Source organism: Pteropus alecto, unplaced genomic scaffold (genome assembly GCF_000325575.1).
Source record: "Pteropus alecto unplaced genomic scaffold, ASM32557v1 scaffold87, whole genome shotgun sequence".
Classification (NCBI taxonomy): domain Eukaryota; kingdom Metazoa; phylum Chordata; class Mammalia; order Chiroptera; family Pteropodidae; genus Pteropus; species Pteropus alecto.
In genome coordinates, this window is record NW_006443225.1 from 18,749,570 (window position 1) to 18,774,794 (window position 25,225).

Consider the following 25,225-nt stretch of genomic DNA (forward strand, 5'->3'; position numbering starts at 1 on the left):
TTAGCTCTGCCACTGCACTGATTAACATACAGAGTATATAAGTGAATTAAAGTTTTAGTCTAAAATGAAGAAACCAAGAGAATTAATTGGGTTTGGTTTGGTTAACAGTATATTTTTTTTTTGTAATAAACAAAAGAATATATAAAAATGAGAAAGAATACTTGCATAAAATCAAGTTTATGCATTTTCAGCAAGCCATAAAATTTCAATGTAAAAGAGCACAGCATTTGATGATATTTACAATGACAGATGTATAAATGCTTCTTTTTCTACTTTCCTTTTTCTTATAAAAATGCAACTAGACATATTTTGTTTGGTTAACCATGCTATTCAAAGAAATGAACCTGAAAATAGAGCAATACACAGAGAAATGGAGACAGACCACATCGCAACGCCACCACTTAAGAAGAGCTACTCTGAGATTAAGATGAGAAAGGTCGAGGTGGGAACAGTCCATCCTCTTGTTAGTCACTGGAGTTCATGACTGACAGCGCCGTGGCTGAATTTAGCTTACATTAGATAAAAGCACTTGATAACATCTCTGGTAAAGTGATTTGGTAAAACAAATCAAAAACTGTGGCCTAAGATAAACTACAGCTCAAACTTAATAATGTTTCTTAATTATTTTACAAAAGACTATTGCAAAGAAGCTGCTGAAATGTAAAAGGTGATACCTGGAGGTGTGTTTTAATAAACCGTCGTTTAAATGTTTTAAGAGAAGCAGAAAGTTCTGCCCTCAGTGGAGAGACGGAGGCGGGCTGGGCTGCTGGCGTCTCTCTGCCCACAGAACAGAACACTGTCGTCCAGCTCCAAACGTCACTGTATCTTACCCTTTTTTCTCTATAAAATTCAATGTAATTTACCTCAAATATAAAAAAAACCAGAATAAAAGAAAGAGTAAGCTATGGTTATGTGTTTGAGGACCGAAGAGAGAATTTGGATTATGACCTAATTTCACCCACTCTTCACCCTACCCCCATCTCTGAAAAAAACAAAACAAAAAAATAAATAAATAAGCAGTTTCCAAGAATTGTGACATAATTTTATTTTCCAGAAAATGAAATCAGTGGATAACCACCCCTTAGGAAATGAACAAAGAACAAACGCATTTACCATGAGTTAAAACATAATAATTAGAACGGAAAGAGGCAAAAACTCATTACTTTAATTATGTATTATGTTTTTTTTCACTATAGAAAGTTGAAAAATGTTATCAGAAATCCCCTGTAACAAACATATCTTAGTAGTCATTTCTAATAAAAACAGTATTCAGTCACTAATTTTTGTTTTACTTTCTATTTTATTTGACGATAGGGAGGGATACATAACTTTTATCTTCAAAATTCAGCCACCCTAAAAGGTAAATAATTTTTATTGTGAAAAATACAAAATTTCAGGAAGAAAAACTGTACTATGTGGATGTTAGATGATGTTTATTCAAAATGTTTGTAGAGCCTTCTGTGAAGCTGGGGAGGGGCCATCTTACACAGGTCTAACCAAGGAAAGGTGGGCTGAAGCTTAAAAGAGGTTTCTAAAAAGCTTCTGCTTGCCAGGCAAGAAGGACAAAGAAGCTGACCGTCTCCTCGCCTTCCTCTCTAGGGCAGAGGTGTGCTGCTCACGAGGCAAGATGCGTGAAGGCCGGCGCCGGAGCTGTCAGGCTGCCAAAGCGAATGGAAGCCACCAACATCCAGAACCCTTATGCGAGAAAAACAGGTCTCTACATGTTTGAGCCACGAGTTGTCAAGTTTTCTGCGATGTGCAACTTACATGAGTCTCAGTGATTCGGAAAATCACGTAAGTTCTCTGAGCCTCACTTTCCTCATCTGTAAATCAGGCGTAAAGATGTTCATTCAACCATTTTTAAAGAAAGCAATTGAGGCTCCATGAAGTTAAGCAATTTGCCCAAGATCACATGACTGATAAGTGGCAGAGCCAGGATTCGAATTCAGAAATTCTTATTTCAGGACCAATGATGCTTAGGAAAGTGACTAAACATAGTAAGAGCTAACCAGAAATGCTGGATGTTCAAACTGGATTCAGAAAAGGAAGAGGCACTCAGACCTAACTGCGCATTCGCTGGATGCTGGAGTGCTCCGAAGAGCTTCAGAAGGCGAGTGTGCTGTACGGACTAGAGCAGAGCCTCTGACCGCTGACCACTCGATCATGAAAAGCTGTGGGTTGCTCTGAAGGAAATGGGCGTGCCCCAGCGCCTGACCGTCCTGACGCCTAGCCGGTGACGTGGACAGGAAGCCAGTGTCAGGACAGAACATGGAGAGTCAGAATGGTTTCCTATAGGCAAAGGTGTCAGACGAGGTGCATTTTATCTCCCCACGTGTTCAAATTGTATGCACAATATATATGAAAAGCTAGGCTAATATTAGGCAGACGAAGGAGTGAAAACTGGCAGAAGACATTTCAGTGACTTAAGATATGCAGAAGACACCTTACTGGCAGAAAGCAGCCAAGCGACTTCTGATGGAGGCCAAAGAAGAACGTGCCAAAGCAGGACTGCATTTGAACATCGAGACAAAAATCACGAATACAGAAGAAATAGAAAGCTTTAAGACAGGAAAGGAAGCCCCTGAAACTGTTAAAGATTTTGCTCACCCTGGTTCAGTAGTCAATTCAAATGGAGACTGCAGCCAGGAAATCACGACGGGGCTGAGACCCTGAAGGGCAGAGGCGGAGGATTTGGGAAAGATGGCCAAGAGCAGAGATGTCGTCAGAGACCAGGCTGGGATCGTCCACGCCCTCGCCCTCCCAGCTCCCACGCAGGGGCACGGACGCTGGACAGTGAAGGCTGACAGGAAAAACGACTGATTCGCCTGAAATGTGGTAGAGAAGAGCTCTGTGGACACCCGGGACCGCCAGGAAGATGGACGAGAGGGTCCTAGGGCAAATTAAGCCAGGAACGTCGCTGGAGGCAAAACCCTGAAGCTGTCCTCCTCCGGGCACGTCGTGGGAAGACGAGAAAGCTGGGAGAAGGGAAGGCCGCAGGAAAGAGCGCGACCAAACACGAGACGGCTGACCCCACGAGGACGCCACAGGCGTGAGCCTCCAGCAGCTGCGCAGGGTGCTGAGCACAGGACATCGTGGATGCCACTCACTCACAGGGTCACCAGAAGTCGGAGCCGATTCAACACTTGTAGCACACATAATAGTTATGATAATATCAGACAATTATGAAGGAAAAAATAGATATCTCATTTTCAATTCTGGAAAATAATATACTTTCACTGAATTCAATGTTAATTTTATTTTTCTTCTTCAAATTGAGATAGCTCTCATTTCTCTACTGAAACAGGAATACTCAACTCTCCTCGATGAAGGTGACCGTATGCCTTTACAACACCAATGGAAAACTAAGAACAGTACATCTCAATCAATAATCAAGACCCCTACTGTCAGCTGAAAACTTGTGTGACCCCGTCTATCCAGAAAGTAAGCAATGAACATTTATGGTGAATTTATAATCTGCAAGGCACTACGCCAAACATTTTTAAATGATTTTTGCCAAAAGATATCGTGTTTATTTTCTTAAAGTGACTTAAGATTCCTTTGGAGGAAAAATTTCATAACAGTCCTAAAAATTAGGAAGTGGCTGCTGCTGCTATCAGCCATCAACATCATCATCACCACCCTCGCCCACTACTGTATACAGAACCCCTATCACCAATTAGCATACGCTGAGCTTTACTCTTGGAATGTGTTCCTTTAAGCTTCAGATGTTTCCTTCAGTGAAATAAATGAAACAAAAAGCTTCAAAATGTATGCTAACGGCACAGTATTTGAAAAACAAGCTAAATTCAGAATTAAAGTTTCTAAACAAATTACATTCAGGAAACAGGCAGGCTAAAACATTTGTAGTTGCAATTAGAAAAAGCTATTTCGTTTCTGGAATAGATTTTGAGATTTAAAGAGTTCCTGTTTGGCTGTTAACTTTCCAAAATAGTTTGGCATGTATCTTTCTAGTAAATAAAAAAACGAATGTAGTAGAAAGGCCAAAACAAAAAAGGGTAGTAAGCAAAACAGAACTTCTGAGGCAAGATTAACTCAAGTAAAAATTCTGAGTCCCAAAATATGTAGATTCATGGCAACGTATTTTGGAAGCCAAATAATTTCAAATCATAAATTCCACACTGAAAGAGATATAGCTCTCTGCATTAAATATCATAGCAAATAGTTGGTAACCCCATTTCCAAAAAAGTACTGTATATAACAGAAAATGCTTTCAAGGAAAATGCATCAAGAAAAGACTCATTTACTTAATAAATTAAAAAATGACATGCAATAGCATAAAATCCACATGAACATTATAATATGCTCAATCAGTACTAATTAAGCATCTAATTATACCTATTTAATAGCTAATTTGCATTTTAAAAAGGAACACAAAGTATTCTATATTAGGTTCAAATTAAGGTTTTGAATTCAAACTTTAAAAGAAACCTAATTATAATATATTTATGGAAAAATCATTTCTTAAAAATTAATACAAGCTAAAAACAAGTATCCTATTTTCAAGTATAAGACCGTACTGAACCTGAATGATTCCTAATTTACCAGAGAAAAAGGGATACATTTATATAAACGGAGACATTTATAAATGTAATTTATAGGCATACGAAGTGTTTTTCAATGATTATAATGCTGTGGTTTTTAACACAGGGGCACTCCAAAGCACTGCTTTGAACGATTCTCTTGGTTCGATCGGCCTAGGGTTTACACTTCCTGCTACCTTCGTGCCCTGCTCAGCTGCCCCGCACACGCCAAAAACGCCTGTCTCCTCCTACCATTTTTACCCTCTAAAATCCTGTCGAGCATTCTTAGAGGAATGCAAGAAACAGGGGAGGAGGAGAACCAAGAAAATGAAGGTAATTTCAGAAAAGGGAACGGCTAACGAGCAGTGTTGGCTACTACAGAGCTTGAGCCAAACGGCCGAGAAGGCGACCAGAAGGTGACTGGTGACTTTCAGAGGGGCTTTCAGTTAGGACAATGGCAAGGGCAGAGCCAGGGGGCTGGACTGAGGAAGAAATGGGAATCTGGGCAATGTGGGGACAAGAGTTTGAAGGAGAAACAAGGTAATGTTTCAAATTTTATCAAATTCTTTAGAAAAGATAAACAGAAAATTTAAAGTAAGGGATGGAAATCCAGGGAGTATAAGGTTGAATTTTATGAAATTTCAGATATTCAACTGTTTTTAACTTTAAAAACCACAATAATTTCATAAGGATTAAACTAATGGATGGACGTGATTTCAACAGAGGAGACAAGGTTACCTGCTAAGGGGCTGGGAGAGCGGAACAATGGGCCTCGGAGGACAAAAGGCAAAGGGATAAGAAATCTACTCGAAATGAATGAACTCTGAGAACTCCGGGAGAGAACATATACTGAATAAGCCTGGCAAGGTCCCACGGCTTCTCCGAATGGACCCCATCTGCTATTTTACATCTGCATTTCACTTTCAGAAAACAAGCCGCTCAGCTCCAACGGGGTGCCTGAATATGAGCACTGCAAGATTTCTTCAGATCTGTCCCTCTCACTGAAAGTGTCACAGACACGAATCTGCACTGACGCCATTGCCTTTGGCATTGGGGTTTCAGTTTGGTTTGGTTTTTGTTGATGAAGGCAGAAGATCTAGAAACTTAGAGCCCTAGGAAGTTGCTAATTCCAGACCTCCTGGTATCCTACAGCCCGATTTCTCATACATCCAATCCCATACAGCCAAGTGCCCAGAATAGGCATAACGTGTCTAAAACTGAGATGCGTCCGCCAGATGGACAGCAGTGCCACCCGACTTCCCGACCGCCGACCTCTGTTCTTTCTCGTCACTTGGGCTGGCAGCCTCAAGCACCAGTTCCCAACTCCTCGCCATCACTTCTCTGACGTCTCTCCCAGCTTTCCTGTCTCATCTCTTCTCACTGCAGTCCCGCCCCCAGCCAGCCCCGCCTGGATCGCCGGGACGGTCTCAGAACTGGCCTTGCTGTGCCCATTCTACCTCACACGTCACTACTGGAGTCATCGTCCAAAATACCAGTCCCCCAAAACCACGCCTTTATTTCTACACTGTCATAACATTTGGGGCTGAAATTCACAGTTTTCTATAAGGATCCGTGCCCGTCTAGCAAAGCTAATATTTCATTACTCCCTAAAACTTCAGTCAAGCCATGGGCTCTTGACTACTGCAGCGGTTTTAAAATATGTCCATTCTGTGCACAGCTTCCCCTAAAAGGTGCAGACTAATTCCCCTCCCCTTAAATGTGCTAGCCCTAGTGACTTGCTTCTAATGAACAGGATATGGCAGAAGTGACAATATGTGACTAGGTCATAAAAGACACCACAACTGCCCCAAGCTCTCTCTTATTCAGTAGGGGGGAAGCAACTGCTACTTCGTGAGGACACTCAAGCAGCCCAGTGGGGAGCCACGTGACGAGGAACTGAGGCAGAGCCAGCACTAATGCGCCAGCCAGGTAGCGGGTCACCTTGGAAGCCGATCCTCTGGCCTGTCAAGCCTCCCGATGGCTGCGGCTGGACCTCATGAATCGCCCTGAGCCAGAACTGTCCAGCTAAGACACTCCTGGACTCCTGACCCACGCATTTGTGTGAGATGATGTTTACTGTTTGAAGATCCAAAGTTCTGGAGTAAGATGTAACACAGAGGTAGGTAATGAATACAATCTCACCGAACTCACTCTCAAATCTGTGCCATTGCTCATGCTGTCCCATCTTTACCCCTCCCAACGGCCCTCTCTGTCCTGCAGAGTCTGGCTGAAGCTTCGCCTCTTCCGGGAGGCCCTTTTTCTGTTGGTTTATAAAACCATTTTAATGTTCCCTCCTCTAGCTTCTCCTGCACCCTCTGCGTTACCGTGTTCTGTGTACTTTGCTCCTGAAGATGGCAGGCAGCCCTTCTGGACTGCACGCCGCACGCTGCGATTCACATACTCAATAGATGTTCGCTGAGAAAATCAGCAAATCACACACACACACCCGGAAGTGAACTTGACCGGCATAAAGTAGCACTTAATATGGATGTATGAGACTGTCAACCATTCTCTCCTCAGTGTTTTTTAATAAGAATTCTAAGTATGTACCTTAGAGTAATAAAAAGATTAAAGAAAAAAATACACACAAATCTCTTAGCAAAGTGCCTAGCATAGAGGGTGATCAACAACTACAAGCTCTTATCGTTCTTATTAATCACAAATCACAAAATACATGCTGAAACCCCGGGTCCCGGAGAGTCTCCCGGTATTATCGAGTGGGGATCTAAATTCATACAAAATTCTACAAATGAAAATAGAACTCATGCCTTCTATTAAGATCGCCTTTCAATTTTTCAATCTACTCTCAAGTCAACAGGACTACAGGCCGAGCCAACTGGAGGGGCGCGGGCTGGACTCCCTCCTTCCCCTCCCTGTCCTGTGAAGACATGAACTTCGAAGCCCCTGTGGGAACGCTTACGTGCTTACATTCCCCAACCAGCAGCCACCATAGGAGTTTCCAGAGTCACTTTTAACCTTCATAGTCCCGGGAGGTCATTAACGGCAAACTTATCAGACATACAAATTCACACAATCTCTGAGCTAATATATAGCTGTACATACGTGAATATGCTAAAAGAAGCAAATCAATCAAAACAGAATGTAATGGGACAAATCAATCCATTAAAACATTGCTATGCCATATATCCTGGGAGAGGGCTCTAACGCCATTCATTACAAAAAAATTTGTATTGACATATAATTGACCGATAATACTATATTAATTTCAGGTGTACGACACAATGATTCAATATCTGTACATACTGCAAAATGATCATCGCAGTAAGTCTAGTTCATATCTGTCGCCATAAATGGTTACACAAGAAAATTTTTTTCTCGTGCTGAGAACTTTTATCTTGCCACTCTCAGATCATTTCAAATATGCAACACAGTGTTATTAGCTATAGTCACCATGCTGTACCTCACATCCCAATGACTTATTTATTTTATCACTGGAAATGTGTACCTTTTTACCCCCTACCCCTACCCACTGCCTCTGGCTACTACTGATCTGTTATCTGTTTTCTATGAATCCAGCCTTTTTTGTCTTTTTAGTCTAATGCTATTCAAAGTCTGAATTACATGTTTCATGAACTCAGAACTTTTCTGAAATCATATTTCAAAATTTATACTGAAAGGGTAAATATAACAGATGCTCTTTTATTCTAAAAAATAATAAGAGATGTGTAAGGAAAATTTACTAGAATAATTTTCAATCAGCAATCTACTGAAAAACGTGCACTTTTTATTTGTGTACCATCTGCTGGGATGAAAAGAACCACTTAATTCAAATTCTTCCCCCCACAAGTACACCTTGAAAACTTGAGTTTGTGAAACATTCAATATCCATCCCACTCTTTATTTGCCCCTATATATCACACAACCTGAAATAGAAACAAAGACTGGGAAATTAGCTTGTTTATTCCACCTTAGTGTCAAACAAAAGTACGAATAATATTCAGTGCATGTGCTAGCTACCTTAGAACTGCCAATCATGCTTGTTTTGAAACTCTTTGATTTTTCAGAGCTGTCAATCATGTGAGTTGTGCTAGAAATGCTAGTGTAGAAATAATGCTTTTTAAAAGATGTGCTCTTCATTAACACATTAATAAATAAACAGACTTTACCTGTAAAACTGGACTTCAGGAATGTATGCCATTCTCGAAAAATAGAAATTAAAATATAACTCAATGAAATGAAAAGATTTAGAGAATTTGGCTCTTTAACCATAACGATAAGCATGGTTTAACCACAAGATTTTATATTTCAGTAAAAAGAGGAATGTTCCTTACCTGGTACTAATCAGAAGTATTATGATCATGAATGGGAATGAGAAAATCAAACTGATCTAAATCTGGGCACTTTAATTTTTGAAACAGGCAATAATATCAACATGAGACATTCTCCTTCTCCGCCTCCCCAATACAACCCAGCTTACTATCGACGCAGTCACTCACGTCCCAAACGAAACTTCTCCTTCTACGTCACAAGCCACACTTACTTAGTCACCAAGCACGGTCTCTCCTGTCTCCTAAATCGCTAATGAAAGTCTCCTTTCTTGACATGCGGACTTAGTTCACGTCCTCGTCATTTCTTTCCAGAAGCTTCCCGACTGGCCTAACTCCAGCTGTACTCTTCCAGTCCATGCTCCACACCACTGCCAGAATGATCTCACTGCAACACAAGTCTGGTCCACATTACCTGTTGCCATATTTTAATGGCTCATTATCACTTTCAGAATGAAGCCCCAGTTTTTCAGAATGGCATACAAATCCCTTCCAGACCTGGCCCCCTCCCAGCTCCCCACTCCGCCATCACCCCTAACATTAGGCCAGCGAAGCCACTTGAGCTCCCAGAAGAGCCAGGCTCCCACTCACTGAAACTGCCCATGCGGCTCCCTCCCGTTCTCCGCACTGCCCGCTCCTGCCTGCCTCTCACACCCTGGCACATGCCGACAGTCATCAATCCCCTCTCCTCTGCTTCCACAGAATCCAGGAAACAGCGTACACGGTGTGACCTGTTTACTTCTCTATCTCCTGACTGAACCATCAAGTCCCTGAAAGCAGGGGACGTCTTTACTCGGTACATCGCCAGCTTTTAGAAACAGAGGGGGCACATAATAGCACCTCATTAAATATCTGCTGACTCAGTGAAAACCTGCACCGCGACCCAGTTTATTTAAAAATAAAATTAATAAAATCAGCAGCTTAATTCTTGAGACTGATAAAATGTATTATATGTACGTTCCAAGCTAACCAAACTAATCAATACCATAAAGCAATATTTTGGGTTTAACAATGGTTTAAAGAAATTTACTGATTTACTTACAAATTCACTGTAAGAACTGGCACCATCTCAAACAGTACTTGAGATCCAATAACTCCATTTAATTTTCACTACTGTTCCAGCTGGAGGTGTTAAGGTCTCAACCACGATAACTGCTCATGTCCAAGACACTCAGCACCTCTACCAGTTCAACAAACACTGTTCCGATATGTGACAGGCCCTATCAAGGGCATCAGCGAACAGGCAGTCTGCAGAGGCAAGACCCTGACCCAGTTACACCTCACTCACCAGGAAGTTGGTTATCTGGTGACATCAAGTCTCCACAGAACACAGTGAGAATTAAGCGGAGGCGTCGGGAGCTGTCAAAACACATGTTGAAGGCCATGTGCTAAAGTACGTACACTTACGAAGGAGAGGCTGCTAGGTCCTTACTCAAACACTAGCTGTTCTTATTTTTAAGCAAAACAAATCTGGTGGCCAATTTTCCAGGCATCGGAATATTAGAAGAAGAAATTAAGAAGTCTACAAGGCTAAAACTCCAGACACAAGCACAATAGCAGAAAAAGATGACACCCAAGGATAAAACAAAAAAACTACGTAACTGGGGGATTAAGTGGTTAAGGAACAATAATTCTATATATTTGTTTATAATTATGACCTTCATCACCAAAAGAGAACAAAAAATAAAAAACCCAGGTTCAACTACTTTAAAGAAAGTAGATGACATATAAAAAGAATCAAAGAACTAAAAATTAAGTATTACATGAATAAAGAGTCAACTTTCTACTATTTGCAGAACAAATTTTTTGAACTACATAATTCCCAAATGGCGGCAGGGATGCCGACTCTCAGCTGCTAACTGTTAGACATCAAGCAGCTCCTGCGACCGCAGTTTTATTCCTGTGACTCTGATACGCAAGCACTCCAAAACGAAGCCTGGACCCGCCGGTCATGAGCTTGTTGGTGGTGACACTATCCAAACATACCATGGAAACCACAGTGTACCCACGCTGGACCACAACCGTGGACACTGTCACCAAGGCGACCTGCTGTTCTGTAACAGACCTCCACACAGCTTTACCTCCACGCTGCCCTCAGGGTCCCTGGGTATGAAACTGGTTCATACGTGAGACTATTTTAGGTTTTTATGGCGCATCAGTAACTATGTTACAGGATCTAAAGAACAGCACAGTAGAGTGAAAAGAACATTTTTGGGTATTGGACACATAGCCCCAGGTCTGAGTCCCGCCTTGACAATGACCGGCTGTGTGACTGCAGCACTTTATTTGTGCTTGGAGACTCATTTTCTCCATCTGGAAAATGGGGATAATATCTTCTACCTTCTATGCTTCTTAAGAAAAATAAATTGGACAATATATATAAAGAGCCAATGTAGGTTTTCAAAAAGCTAACTACTATGATTATCAAACGGAAAGGCATCTTGATCTACACTAGAGCCAATTTTGGGAAACTGTGTGCTGTATTAATGACACAAGAAAAAATGTCTTTAAAAAAAAAGGGCAGGCAGGTTCACATTTCGGAAAAGTGGCTTGTATTTTTAAGTCACAGTAGAAGCCTTCTGACTCATAGTTTGGTTCATGGAAAAGTAGGTGAAAGTGACTGCTCATTAAAAAAAGTAGACACATAACACTGTGAAGACATTAACTTAGCAATTAATGCAAACATTCTGGCATAGGGCCGGGGTGTCTCGCTGAGCAGAGGTCCAGTCACTGGCGCTTGGCACCAACATCTTTACATAAACAACACCCCAAGCAACGTCTGCAGTCGCCAAGGTCAGTCACTTTAAACCAAACTGGAGCAGAAGGGCACTTGGAAAGCGATTCCTTCCAGAGTTTTATGTTCTTCCCTCCCCCATCTTTACGGTTTATTTGCTCAAACTAATTCAATAGCAATTTCGTTTTTAAAAATCATCTCTCCTTTATGGAGTCTTTCCAAAAATTATCTTTCATAAGAACAAAAACCCTGTCCTCATATTTTATTAACTTATGCCATAAACAAATAGATTACTTAAGAATACGACTAGGTTTTGGAACAAACAATTGGTTTTTGCTAAACATATACCTCGACTAGGGAAGCGAAAGTGCCCGGGTCTAGGAGGAGACCACTGATTCCCAGTTCTCCACGGAGAGCTGGTATCAGTCAGCGAGTTTCATGGAAGAGAACCCAGTGCTGATTAATTCAGCAGATCAGCTAATTCAACAACAATCGCCAAAGACGTTAATGCCAGAGTCATTCTTGTTTTAATGTGATTTCTGATTTCAACTCATAGCTGATACGAAAGAAAAACATATAATGGTTAAAACTTTTGAGGTAGGTATTTTAAGAATTAGGTCTCATCCACACCTCTAAATATCCAATTTTGCAATTCCTTTGAAGTAGATTACAATATTACTGATCGAGCTTAAATATTCTAGTTTACATTCTGAATGTTACCATGTGTCTAAAACTTTTCTAGAACTTTCTAAAATTTCTCTTTTAAAATTGATTTTCGAACACTTTTTTGCAGTAGGAATACTCACCCCACTCCCCACATACGCTTTATACAAAGTGTTCCCAGACTGTAATATATAAAATAATGAATGCGGGGCTGCTCCGAAAATAGTGCCTAACTTCTCTCTCCCCCAAGAAATCCCTGAGCCTTTCTGCACAACTCAAGTGCTTCTTGGGACAAAGGCTGAAAACTGTTTCTTTAAACTATAATCAAAAACTAATACTAAACAAAAAAGTTATGAAACTTAGTAAAAGGGCAAGACTTAGCTAATCAGGATATTCAGTTAACCAAAACGATTTCTGATTCTTATCAATTATTCTAAGTTTAAAATGCCACCAAATATATTAAAAGCAATAATGAAACAATTAAAACATTTTGCTAAACTGGGTATTTTACTAAATTTGAATTATTCATCACATTTAATTAATCCTGAAATTCTCCTAAAGAATCAATTCAACCACGTATAAGTCTTAAAGAGGAAAAAAATGGTTCTCAAAAAGGATAAAAAAAGGAGGTTAGGCTGATGAATGATGAAAAAATGAACAAATTATGTAAATACTTACACCTTATTTATAGTCACCTAAATAAATGTATGTATCAAAGCAACAAGATCTGCCCTTGCTGAGACTTAGCCTTCCAGAATCTGCTCAGAGGCCTGACATGAAGGCACAGAGCAAACACGTGTCCGGCCCCACAGGCTGTTCTGTCTGGTCGGGCCACCTAAATTGTCGACGGGAAAGGAAAAGACCAGAGGCCCAGCTGGGTCTCATTCCTTTCCCGTTTGGTGTTATCATCATTCCGCCAATGATAAAGACAACAGGCATTCTTTTCATGATAAATTAAAAACCGAGCAAGGAATTTTCTAAGTTAGAAGTTTCTCCCCCAAAGCCAGTATATGCAGCTACGAGCTATAGCTGTTATCTACATAACCATCAGGTACGCAGACACAGGAAGGGACGGAAAAGAAGTAACCGAACTATTCGGGTTAAATCTTGGCTGAAGTGAACTACCCCCAAAAACCATTCTCACTGCTCTAAGAAGACATGAATCTGGTGTAACCCGACTGACTAGCATTATGAAGAGAAATCAACATATTCTCTCAAAAATCACCAGTGAACGCCCAATAACACTTTCGAGGCATCTCACGTTGAACGAACACTCCTAAAGCGCCCAGAAGCAGCGGTACTTACTCTCCATCCACTTCTGGTCTTCGACACACACAATGAAACTTGCCGCCAAAATCTATGTAGAGATCATTCTCCACGATGTGAAAGATCCGTCCGATGACTAGTTTATCCTTGGCAGGGCCCATCTGTGTGAGAGGAGAATGTCTCAGCATCGACGCGAAGGATTCCACACTTTTCGGAGAGCCCTAAATATAAAAAGAGATACTGATTTACATGCATACAATTCAATACAAAGATATAATATGGCAGGTATAATAAAATCTTACAGGGAAAGTTTTTAAAGGTCAATTCACTGTATGTTTACATTTGGCAGCAATAATAAGGTATATTTACATGAGATTTTGCTCTAAAAAGCCAGGGATACTCTTCGACTTCCTCCTCCTCCAGTTCTCTCGTGAAGAGTCACGAGAGTGGCAGAGGAAGCAGGCGTCTGCCCCTGGGGGGGGACAGCACAGATGCGGTGGCCCAGACGGAAACCTGGCAAGCAGGGCCATGAGCGACCGCCCAGGGCGGGGGCAGTCTGAGCCCTTGAGAAGGGCGCCCAACCCAGGAAGGCGATGCATTTTATTACTGACCATCTGAAAAAAAAAAAAGCCTCGAGTTCAGGTTCAGTGAGAGAAACTATTCTTTTAATACAAATTTAAATAAAATTAAAAACGATGAAGAGTCCTTCAAATTCCGGGCTGAGCACAAATTCTTGTTATACAATATTTCTAAATATCCTGACTTTGTTATAATTTTCTCTTTTTCCCTAAGGTAAACTTTCAGAGGAAAAATCGCTAGCTACTTTGTTTTATGATGCTCACTTTCTAGTCTTTCTATATACTGAATTTACTTAAAGTATGAATGAATAATGCAGGCTGATTATTTCTTTTTTTTTTTTTTAACTTACAGCATTTAGTTTTGCTTCTGCTGCTTTGCTTTTGGAGTCAGATTCAAAAACCCATCGCCCGCAGTGACGTCAAGGAGCTCGCTACCGGCTTCCTTGTGGGAGTGTTATGGTTTCAGGTCCTATGTCCAGTCCTTAATCCATTCTGAGTTAATTTTTGTTTATAGTGAAAGACAGTGGTCCAGTTTCATTCTTTTGCATGTGGCTCTCCAGTTTTCCAAACACCATTTATTGAAAAGACTGCCCTTTCCCCTTGGCTCCTTTGTGATAAATTAATTGACCTTATAGTGTGGATTTATTTCCGGGCTCTCTATTCCGGTGAGCCCTGAATTAATACCTGAATTTGCTTTTCAATTGTACACTCACTTTATTTTTTGGCCATTCTATCGAATGATTAGACAAAGCTCTCCTTCGAAAATCACAGTCTAGAACCATCTCAGGATTCTTCACTTACTTGTCAAATGGCTTCTAAGGATAGTAGCAACTGCTTCAATCCATGTTAACAACCAGCTCCTAGCTCCTGTCCTACTGAAGCAGACACAGAGACCACAGGCACACCGCCACCTGTGAGATGCGCCATGGACCTCAGTGTCCAACCTGCTTATGAAATGGCTATAAAGCTCATTTACAGAGCTGTCAGAGGAAAAGCAGGTGCCTTAGAGTCGGCTGCTTCCTTTAAGAGTTGGTCACGGAGTTCTGATTTCCTAAGTATTCCTGTTATGTCCTGCACTGTTTTTCCCCTTTGAAGCCTGAAAGTTGAAAAGGAATCTCCGGGTAGAATGGGGGAAGGTAGAGGGAGAGCAGGTGCAAGGAACAGCACCGCCTTCATTCAGACGCACCCAGCAAACACGCGCTGAACACCGAGTGCCCGTCGTGCATCAATCTCTGTTCCCGCCTTGATATGAAAATACATGAAACGGGAGGGGACACAGAGTTCAACCAACGTGACAGCAGAGATCGGGGGCCAAAGAGCTGCTGAAAACAGCTGCTCCCCTCACTTAGGCTGTTAAGAGTCCTGCACCACAGGCCAGGAGGGTCAGACATTATCCTCGAAGCAGGAGGGAATCCAGAGAGGTTTCTCGTTAACAGCGTGACAGTACTTGCTCCTTGTTTGAAAAAGAAAACTTGCAGCAGTACACAAGATGCACCAGAGAAAGGGAGAGAAAACGAAGAGGGTGAACTGTCGCAAAGCTCCTCGGCTTAGCCAGGACGGAGATGGTAACGGGCCTACACCCGGCAGTGGCCCTCGCACTACCGAAGGGAGACAGAGCTATTCACCAAAAGCACTGCAAGGTCTTGATGCCCAGCTGACTGCGGAGGGCTGGGAAAACGGGGAGCCCAGGACCAGGCGGACGAGCAGTGCTGCGGAAGCGAGGGGAGCTAGCTTCGCGCGTACTGGTCTGCGAAGCCCATGAATCCGGGGGGCGCTCGCTATGCCGCAGGTCGTTAAAAATAAGCGCACGCACTCAGATTTGCGCTTCCATAAATTTACGCGTCTGCAGTGAGAGGATAGAAATTCCTCAAAAGAATCCAATGCTAACTGTAATAATTTCTATAGAGAACTATTTTTCTTTACATTATTTATTGTAGAAAACCTAGGACACAAAGAATATAAATCACTTTAAAATTGTTAGTATGTGTTAAGCATAGAAATCATGACCAGGAACAGGAGGGCATTAATACGCAGCCTGGAATCGGAGGCTATTATCACTAAAAGACACGTGCGATATCGGCTCCCTCACTACCTCACTGTCCACCTGCGACCGGGCCTGACACTCAAAGCGACATGATATGCTGAATAGTGAGTCTTAAATACACATTGCCGCAGAAGATGGAAAATAGAAACATTATTTAAAAACTTAAAAGGAAGCCTACAGTATTGCAGAATGACAGAAATACTTAGGAAACTTAAGTCCTCTGACCAACTCAGCCATTAAATAGCTAAAAAGTCTTGAATAAGTCGTTTAACCTCTCTGGTTCTGTCTTCCCATGTGTAAATAAAAGGATCGGATACCTATAAATCTTAGTACTAGGAATTCTTAAATATTCTAAAATACAAAAAGGATTTTCTAAAGTAACAAACATTAAAAATGGACGACAAATCCTACACAGCTTCCTCTCTTAATACAAACAATAAAAATCATGAAACAGTGTATGTATTTTACTTCATATCGGTTAGCAAGGAAAAGATTTCAACATGCTTCTTCTCTGACAAGTACTTTCAAAATGCCGCCGTTCTGTTAAATGTGCTGCAACAACTTTTGTTCCCTCAGCCCTAACCAATAAACGTCATGCTCATAACAATGTTCTTTTACTAAAATAAATGGACTTGTAGTTCAAGATGGCAGGGGACTTACATCTCTCTCCCTCCTGAAATCCCACTAAACGATGGTAAAGGAATGAATGAAAAAAATCACAAATCCTCAATATTGAAGAGAACAGAAAGGAGACAGAAAGCACACCAGAGCTGTCCACGGCACTCTCGGGACGAAAGCACGTGGGGGATGCAACTGATGACGCGGAGGGGAGGACACTGCGGAAGGACGAAGCTGGGAAAGGCAGTCGAGGCGTCCGAGGACTCCATGAAGGCGGGGCCCAGTCCTGCCAGGAATTACAGAACCCGAAAACAACGGGAAAAATCAAAAGAATCTAGGTGGGGAGGTCAATGTTCTGTCAAGCACAAAACACCTGGCAGTAAGGCCAAGTGCAAATACTTGGCAGTTAGGCATTTACTACTCTGGCAAAATAAATACAACATAATATTTTTTTCTCTTCTCTGAAAAAATACTTGAAGAAACCGTCTGGAGAAGAACGAAGTCCGGGGTGACTGGGCACAGCGCGGTGGGCGACTGCTCCAGGCGGTAAGGGACAGAACCAAAATGGCAGCTGCCGACGAGTTACGAGCCATGGTCAGAGCTGGAGCAGGCGGGCTCCCCAGGGAGGCCTGTGCAGAGTGACCGCAGGGGCCCCGTCCCGGCCCCACCGCTTACCAGCTCGGGGGCGGGCCCAGCGCGCTGCGACCCTCTGGGCTGCGTTTACTCACCTACGAAGTGGGCGAACAGTTATACGCGTTGACAGGGCTGCTGTGAGGACTAAATAAATACAAAACTCTCAAACAGTGTCTAAAAAAACGTAGCTTTGAAGAATTAATGATTTTTTATAGAGCCGGTCACACCAAGTTTTATTGACGAACCTAGCAGTTTTCAACCAGGATGATTGGCGACCTGCCCCCGCCAGACATATGGCCACGTCTGGATACGTGTTTGGTTGTCACGACTGGGGTGCTACCGGAATGCAAAGCAGAGAGGCCAAAGGACGCTGTTAAACATCCTACAACACACAGAACAGCCCCACCACGAACTAAGCATCCAGTCCACAACGACACTCGTGACAAGGGTGACAAACGGTGGCCTAGCCGCACGCAGCAGCACACAGCAGGCCAGCTATCAGAGCCCCGAGGGCAACCGCAGGGCGTCGGGGTCGGCAGGCCGAGCAAGGACGATCGGAGCGAGATTCCAGGATTCAGAATGGCCGCCAAGTGGTTTCGAGTTGACAGGCTGGCAGGTAAAGGCATGCTGGGACTGGAGAACATGTCGAGGGGACTCAGGTCCGAGGAAGGGCTCAGCGGTTAGAGAACTTGGAGAGAGGATCGTTCCACGTGACCATGACGCAGAAACTACGGTACAGCTGCACGTGAAGGAAACTGGGAAGGGAGGTCTCAGAACGTCATACTGAAACACCGTGTTGTCGCGGTGCTGGCAAAGCCATCGACGTAATGCTGCGGTCAAAGACGGTGGCAGGCATGAAGAGGGACAGAGGAAAGCTGTGAGCCACACGCTCAGGAAAGAAACGGAAAGAACTGAGCAGCTCACCGTCCGGGAGGCCTTTCCCAAACATCTCCCCTGATCTGGGGAGTGAGGGCCACAAGTAAACAAGTAAATCGGGGGCCACTGCACGCCTGGAGGCACTGCAGCGGCTGAAGGCAGCTGACGCCACCGACCTCCAGGCTCTGAGGGGGCAGGGTGGCGACCCCCACCGCCTCCCCTTCGACTTCCCCACGTGGCCCTGCAGAAAACAGACGTTCTTAGAGAATGACGATTCAGTACCACACGCTAAATCAAGGGGTAACTCCAATTGCAGCTGTTGTTCCAGATGTGATTTCATGGCTAGAGCAAATCGAATATCCCCCAGCACCTGGTATGCAATAACTGATCTAACAAATGCTTTTTCTCTAGACTTGCTGGTAAAGGCTATATATACACTGCAAGGTTACATCGATTCTGGTCCGTGACACATACTCACTGGACCTGGAGGCAGAAAGCTGCTAATACTCTAGACACATGGTAAGACACGTGTATGCCAGAGGGTAGGAAATAAATCCACAAAAATGCTGGGCCTTGGCAAAATTCCCAGGAACCAGAGGTGTGGGCCACATCAAGATACCTTTCCTTGCCACCGAGAAAGCAGCTCAGTGCCTAATGAGTGGGCCTCTGAATTTTGGAGGCAACAAATACCATATTTTGACATGCTTTTCCAACTTTTTTACCGAGTAACCCAAAAAGCTGCCAGTTCTGATTGGGCCCAGGATGGGACAAGACTCTACGACAGGCCCAGGGCACCAGGCAGGCTATCCTACCCTTGGCCTGTATGACCAAAAGCATCTGTGCCAGACACGGACGCAGAATGGGGACTGTGACAGACCTCTAGGTGACTCAGGGGGAGAGCGGGAGTAGCCCTGAAGGCCAGTGGTAAAGGAACAGCCTTGCAGTGGGCAGGACTTTGAGCAGTAGGCCTGAATGATCATCTCGTCTGGACAAAAACACAGCCTAAGGTATGGATTTATATTCATTTGTGTGAAATCACTAATGATTTTGCTGGTTGATCAGGGACTTAGAGGGAACATGATTGGAAAACAGATGACAAGAAGGTCAGGGAGAGACATGTAGACAGACCTCTCCGAATGGACACAGAATGAGAAAAGTCACAGGTGAATGATTTGCTAGGAAGAGAAGAATCTTAACAATCAGAGACAAGATAACCAGTCCTGCAGACGTCAGCCCCCCTCTCTCTCCAGCCACTCTTGCCTCCTGCAAATAAGTTCAAGGACAAAGTGGCCATGGCCACAGGGATGTGCCTCTGTCTTAGGGGTAGGATGGGTATGCCAACGTGTCCCAGACTACTGGCCAAACAGAAATTTCACCAAGGCAGCAGGCTCCTGAATTTTTGTGGGATGGAGGTTATGTATGAATTCAGGAACTTCTATCCACCCAGGCTGATCTGATTACAAACTGCTAAAGGACCGACTGCCAACAGCAGAGGCCAGTGCTAAGCTTCCAATGCAGCATCATCCCCTGGGAGGCTCGGCTGGCCACCTGGTGGCAGGCTGATTACACAGGACCATTCTAAATGGAAATATTACCACTGGGAAAGACATACTCTGCATATGGACTGGCCTTCCTTGCCCACGAAGCTTCTACCAAAACCACCATCCATAAACTGACAAAACCTCATATTCATTGTCATGGTGTTATACACAGCATTGCTTCTAACCAAAGAAATCATTTTACAGAAAATGATGTGGGATAACCGGCTCGGGCTAATGGAATTCATGGGTCTGACCAGTGCTGGGCCTAACAGACTAGTGAAATTTTTTAAAATTAAGCTTTGTATTTTGAGATCATTGTAAATATACATGCAATTTTAAGAAATAATACGTGGAGAAAACCCCTGTACCCCTTTATCCAGTTCTCTCAATGGGAACATCTTGTAAGACCACAGTATAATACAAGGAAACGGACACTAATACAATCCACCCATGGTATTTAGATTTTACCAGTTTTATCTGTAATCGCCGGGGGTGTGTTTACTTACATACACTTTTATCGCATGTGCAGATGCATACACTCACCACCACAGTCCAGTTACATGACAGTTCCATCACAAGGATCCCTCGTGTTGTCCCTTTGTAACTCTCCATCTCCTTTTGGCCCACCCCCATCCCTCTTAGCAATCAGTGATCTGTTCCCTATGTCTGTAACTTTGCCATTTTGAGAATGTCACTTACGTGTAACCGCACAGCATGTGACCTTTGGGACTGGCTTTTTGCACTCAGCATACTTCCCCTAGAGTTGTTTCAGCTGATGTGTGCATCAGTGGCGTGTTCCTTCTCATCACTAAGCATTTCACGTAGAGATGTACCAGTTTAACCATGGACCCATCGGAGGACAGCTGGGCTGCCTCCAGTATGAACGATCACAAGCTGCTGTGCAGATCTGTGTACCAATGTTTGTAGGAACGAAACTGTCGTGTCTCGGGGGTAAGTACTCTCTGCCCAGTGTGCACTGATCTCCTCTGGGAGAAACCAACGTCTCGACCCGGCCAGGGGACCTACTGAGTTGCCTACTTCCTGACTGAGCGTCCTCCAGTCACTGTTTGCCAGCTGCCAACAGCAGAGTGCTCAAAGCTTTAAAAAGAAGCGAAATCCAAACTGAATCAACACTGGTGAATTTTATTCCTTCAAACCAGGTTCCACTCAAATAGGAGTGGATAGTAATCATGTTGCAAAATTTAATGTAATTAAAAGACAAAAATTTAATATACCCTTTAAGAGAAAATACAAAGTAAAACCAAACCCAAACACATGAAAACGAGAGTTAAGAAAGATACAAACAGTGAAAGCTAATGCTGACTTGAGAAATCCTGAGTCTGATTGCATACAATCAAAGCAGATGACCACCCACAAAAACACATGCAGAACATATCCATCTTCTTTTAGGAAATGTATAGAGTATTATTTATAAGCATATCAGTGGCATTGATAAAAACCTACTTTCCCTAGAGATTTCTATCTACCTCAACACACTTTCATTGTTTTTATATTAACTGGTCATTTCCTCTAAACATGCTTTGAAAATGTTATAGACTCCACTGTGAAACTAAATATTTCAGAAGGTTTTTTATTACTAATGCTAAGATAACTCTCTTAGAATTCTATAATGTAAAAACCAGGGGGCACCATGGTTAGAACCAGAAATATTTTTAAACATTCCTTTACATATTAGTTTTGAAAACACTGGAATAATTTTTAAAGCTGTCCCTATAAAACTAGTGAGAAAACAAAGGGTAAAATAAAACTATATAATATTGCTACTATATTAATTCAGCAGACTTAAAACTTATACTAAAAATATAAGAATTTTCCCCAATATATTGAAATAAACTCTTTAAGTAAACTATATTTTGGATTTTTTCCTATATTCTGAAAAGACAATGTATCTGCTTTAACTATTCTGTCTTCTGGAATATTCCAGCATTTTAAAATTAAAAATACCCCTAAGAAATATTCATGAAAAAGTAAAAAATAACATTTAAAAAAAATCTACATGAAGTCTTCTAATATATCACTAAAATGAAACTATAAACTATGTAACACCAGCTTCTACATAAATATGCTAAAATAGTAAAATATTATTGTCCATCTTAAAACAACAAAATGTTCTACTGTGTGGCGCTAAAAACCTTCCAAACCATTTTTCCAAAGTGCTAAATATGCCACCCTCTACCATTTAGAAAAGTAATATTCATAAAGCACAAAAGCAATTCTTTGTTCAGTTATTGCCACCTGGTGGCTATGATGGGTGATCTGCTAGCACAGCTCCCGATTAGCTTAACAGGTTCTACAAATTATTGACATGAGAGGATTAAAGGTTTTTAATTTTTTTTTTAAAGAAAAAGGAAAAAGATATCTGACTTTAAAAAATATATTTTACTAGGTCCTCTATACATAAGTTATGTGTTATATTGATTACGAAAGTGAAAAGGACTTGGTCTCTACTCTCAAAAAAAAAAAAAAAAAAACTAGTTGAAGAGACAGATGCATAAACCAATACTAAAGGTAATGAACCAAAGTGGGTAGGCAAGCATGGGATGAGGGCATCTACAAACTACCACACAGAACAAGAGCATCTCAGGTCATTTACACTTGGGATCCCTTTAACTAGTAACCTCACTGACATTTCAGGATAGGGAATTCATGAACTGCCCTTGATTACCATCCTGCCCACAGGGGGAAGTTCCTTTTAAGAGTGACTTGCCCGGCTCTTCCTGAACGTCACCTAGTCCTAAGGCACACACACAGACACACAGGTCTGCACTTTATGGATAAGTAAATCAATGGGTACAATTTCAACTTTTATCACTAGACGTACATATTTTAAAATCCAATAACAGACCACCTGAGATGTTATTTCTCATGTATAATTATTTAACCATTGAACTGTGTAAGATTAATTCCAATTCAAATCAACAAATATATATTCAGTCCCTACTTATGTTTAAGGCATCATACAAGGAATGAAAGGGTGAATTAAAAATGACCCCTGACCTTCAGGAACTACAACCCAGAACACGGGGTAAAGCGAATTCGCAGATGACTTTAATATAACTTGAGAGTTGTGTGTGTACATAAAGGCAGTATTAAAAAAAAGCTCCTGGACATTCAAAAGGGGTTTCAGCTGGTCCTTGAGCTGACAAAGGCCTAACAGAACAAAGAGGTGGCTTTACAATGGAATTTGCAGGCAGGGATGCTAATTCCAAGGGAAAAAGTAAAGGTCAAGTACGGATTTGTTGAGGGAACAGCAAACTATCTTCCAAAAACATATATTTAAGCAGAAACCATGTTACAAATGAAATCTTACGTAGAACCCCAATATATATAACATAAATGCAGAATTTTGTTGGTATAGTGTATTTTATGAGTTCAAAATGATAGTATTTACTTATTAAAAAAATGTAGTTTTGATAAAAACCACAAACTGATTATCAGGGGTGAGGAACAGCAACCACAATCCCCAATTTATGTATTTTGTTTTGACTGCCCAACATCAAGAAACTCCACTTACAATACCCCACACGGATAAGGGAGGGAGGAAGCAGGCACCACCATGCACTGTAAGTGGGAGTGCAGTGTAAACACACTGTATCTATCAAAATGCAATTGTGTGTACACTTTGACCCATCATATATTTCATAAATATGCAAAAAAAAGTAAGTGCGCACTATAGCACTGTCTGTATTAAAATAAAAAACAAAAAACAAAAACCTAGAAGCTTATCAGTGAAGGTCTGGTTAAATAAACAATGCTATATCCATATCATGGAATATTGAGCAACTATTTTTTCAATGAAGTATACATATACTACTCATACGCAATGAGAAGGAAAATATTCAAAGTTATACTTAAGTTTAATCCCAAAATAATCCCATGACGTAAGGTTTCTTTTTATAAAAAAAATACAGATATTAATTTTCTAAGGAAACGCAGCTAGCAAATGATAGAAACAGGACTCAAACCAAGACTGTCAGAATTCAGAGCTTATGCTCTGAAATAGTAATGTATACTTCAAAACCATATCAATTTGTTTTTATGCATATATGTATATTTAACTTTTTTAAACATATGTAAATATAAAATCTCTAGAGGTATGCATTTAAAAAAAAATACACCCTTCAGCCTTGAGAAAGTAGGGAAAAGAAAAAGGATTTTTTTTACACTCCCCATAATAACGTTCAGTACTATTTAAATTCTCACTTTAATGTGAGCAAATATTACTTTATAAAATTAACTTTTTTCCAAAAATCCTGATCACACAATAAAAATGAACTTTATACATCTTGTAATCTCAGGACATTGTTCAATGAAATAGCTCCACAAACTTCAGTAAGTGAAACTTTTTCACAAAGCTGAATCTCTATCAACACCTAATAACTGCTCACATTCCTCATCATAAACGGAAGTCAGAAAAGCACTGAAAACTTCCAATGAACATTAAAATTAAAACACACGAGGTATTTTCAGTTATCTTACAATTGTTTTTGTTCAATTATTCTTCTAGACAGATGAGCTCATAAAACTGAGATGCTCCAGCTTGTACACTATCATCACTTGTACAACTGTTTCTGGACCAGTCACAGAGATCTCAAGTCAAAGACAGCCCAAGCATAAATGAAGTTCAAATACGCACGATGTGTACAATTCACTCACGCACCCATTTGCCAAACACTTAACTGAGAGCCCACTAAGAGTCAAGCACCGCACTAGATGCCAGGCAGTTTTCTCTAATCCAGGACATTACCAGTCTGTGAACTGTTTGGAACTGGTCTCCAAGGAGGTAAATACAGAAACGGAGTTTGTTTTCATATAACTTACATTGCCAGACATCCACTTTCATGTCTGCTGAATCTAATAATTTAAAAATCTGGCTGGCATTTATGTCTATTTCTTCCATTTCATCTATCTAGTAATCCTACCGTATTTTACAGAAGTATTGCTTGAGATGGATGGGAATTTTTTAAGTCATTTACAGAAAAGTGAAGCATTGACAGATTTAATTGCTTGCTCAAGTTTGTAGGAACAATAATTCTCTCCTTCACCCAGCCACTGAATTAATGCATATTTATAAAGAACCCTGTACGCCAGACAAGAAGCTCCACGCTGGAGCTACAGTCTTAAAACAAGACCATCAGTGAGCCCAGCCTCTCCGGTGTGAGCCCAATTCGTCTCCGAGTCCAGGAGTCGCCCTGGACCGCCGCTCTGGCAGAGCTCGCCTCCCGAAGACACGCGCAAAGCGGTGTGGACACCGCAGTCCAGCACGTAATGCCACTCAAAAGCACAACCGATGGAGGAAAAACAGCAGCCACACGCTCCGTTCCCAACGGCCAGCGGCTGGGCAAGACGCGTTCCGGATGCCCGCTCCACTCCCCACGCCGGGCTCCGCCCTCCCTCCCGGCTCCACCGCCTGGGCCCGAACCC

The 25,225-nt window shown here is 41.9% G+C and overlaps 1 protein-coding gene across 1 annotated transcript in view; it reads right to left on the reverse strand.

Moving 5' to 3' along the window:
* The window catches only part of LOC102893208 (hairy/enhancer-of-split related with YRPW motif protein 1), a 146,132-nt gene that overhangs the window by 120,437 nt on the left and 470 nt on the right, over window positions 1-25,225 (reverse strand). The window contains exon 2 of the mRNA XM_015598648.2: window positions 13,530-13,711. Coding sequence (XP_015454134.1) covers window positions 13,530-13,711 — 182 coding nt within the window. The remainder of the gene's footprint in view (window positions 1-13,529; window positions 13,712-25,225) is intronic.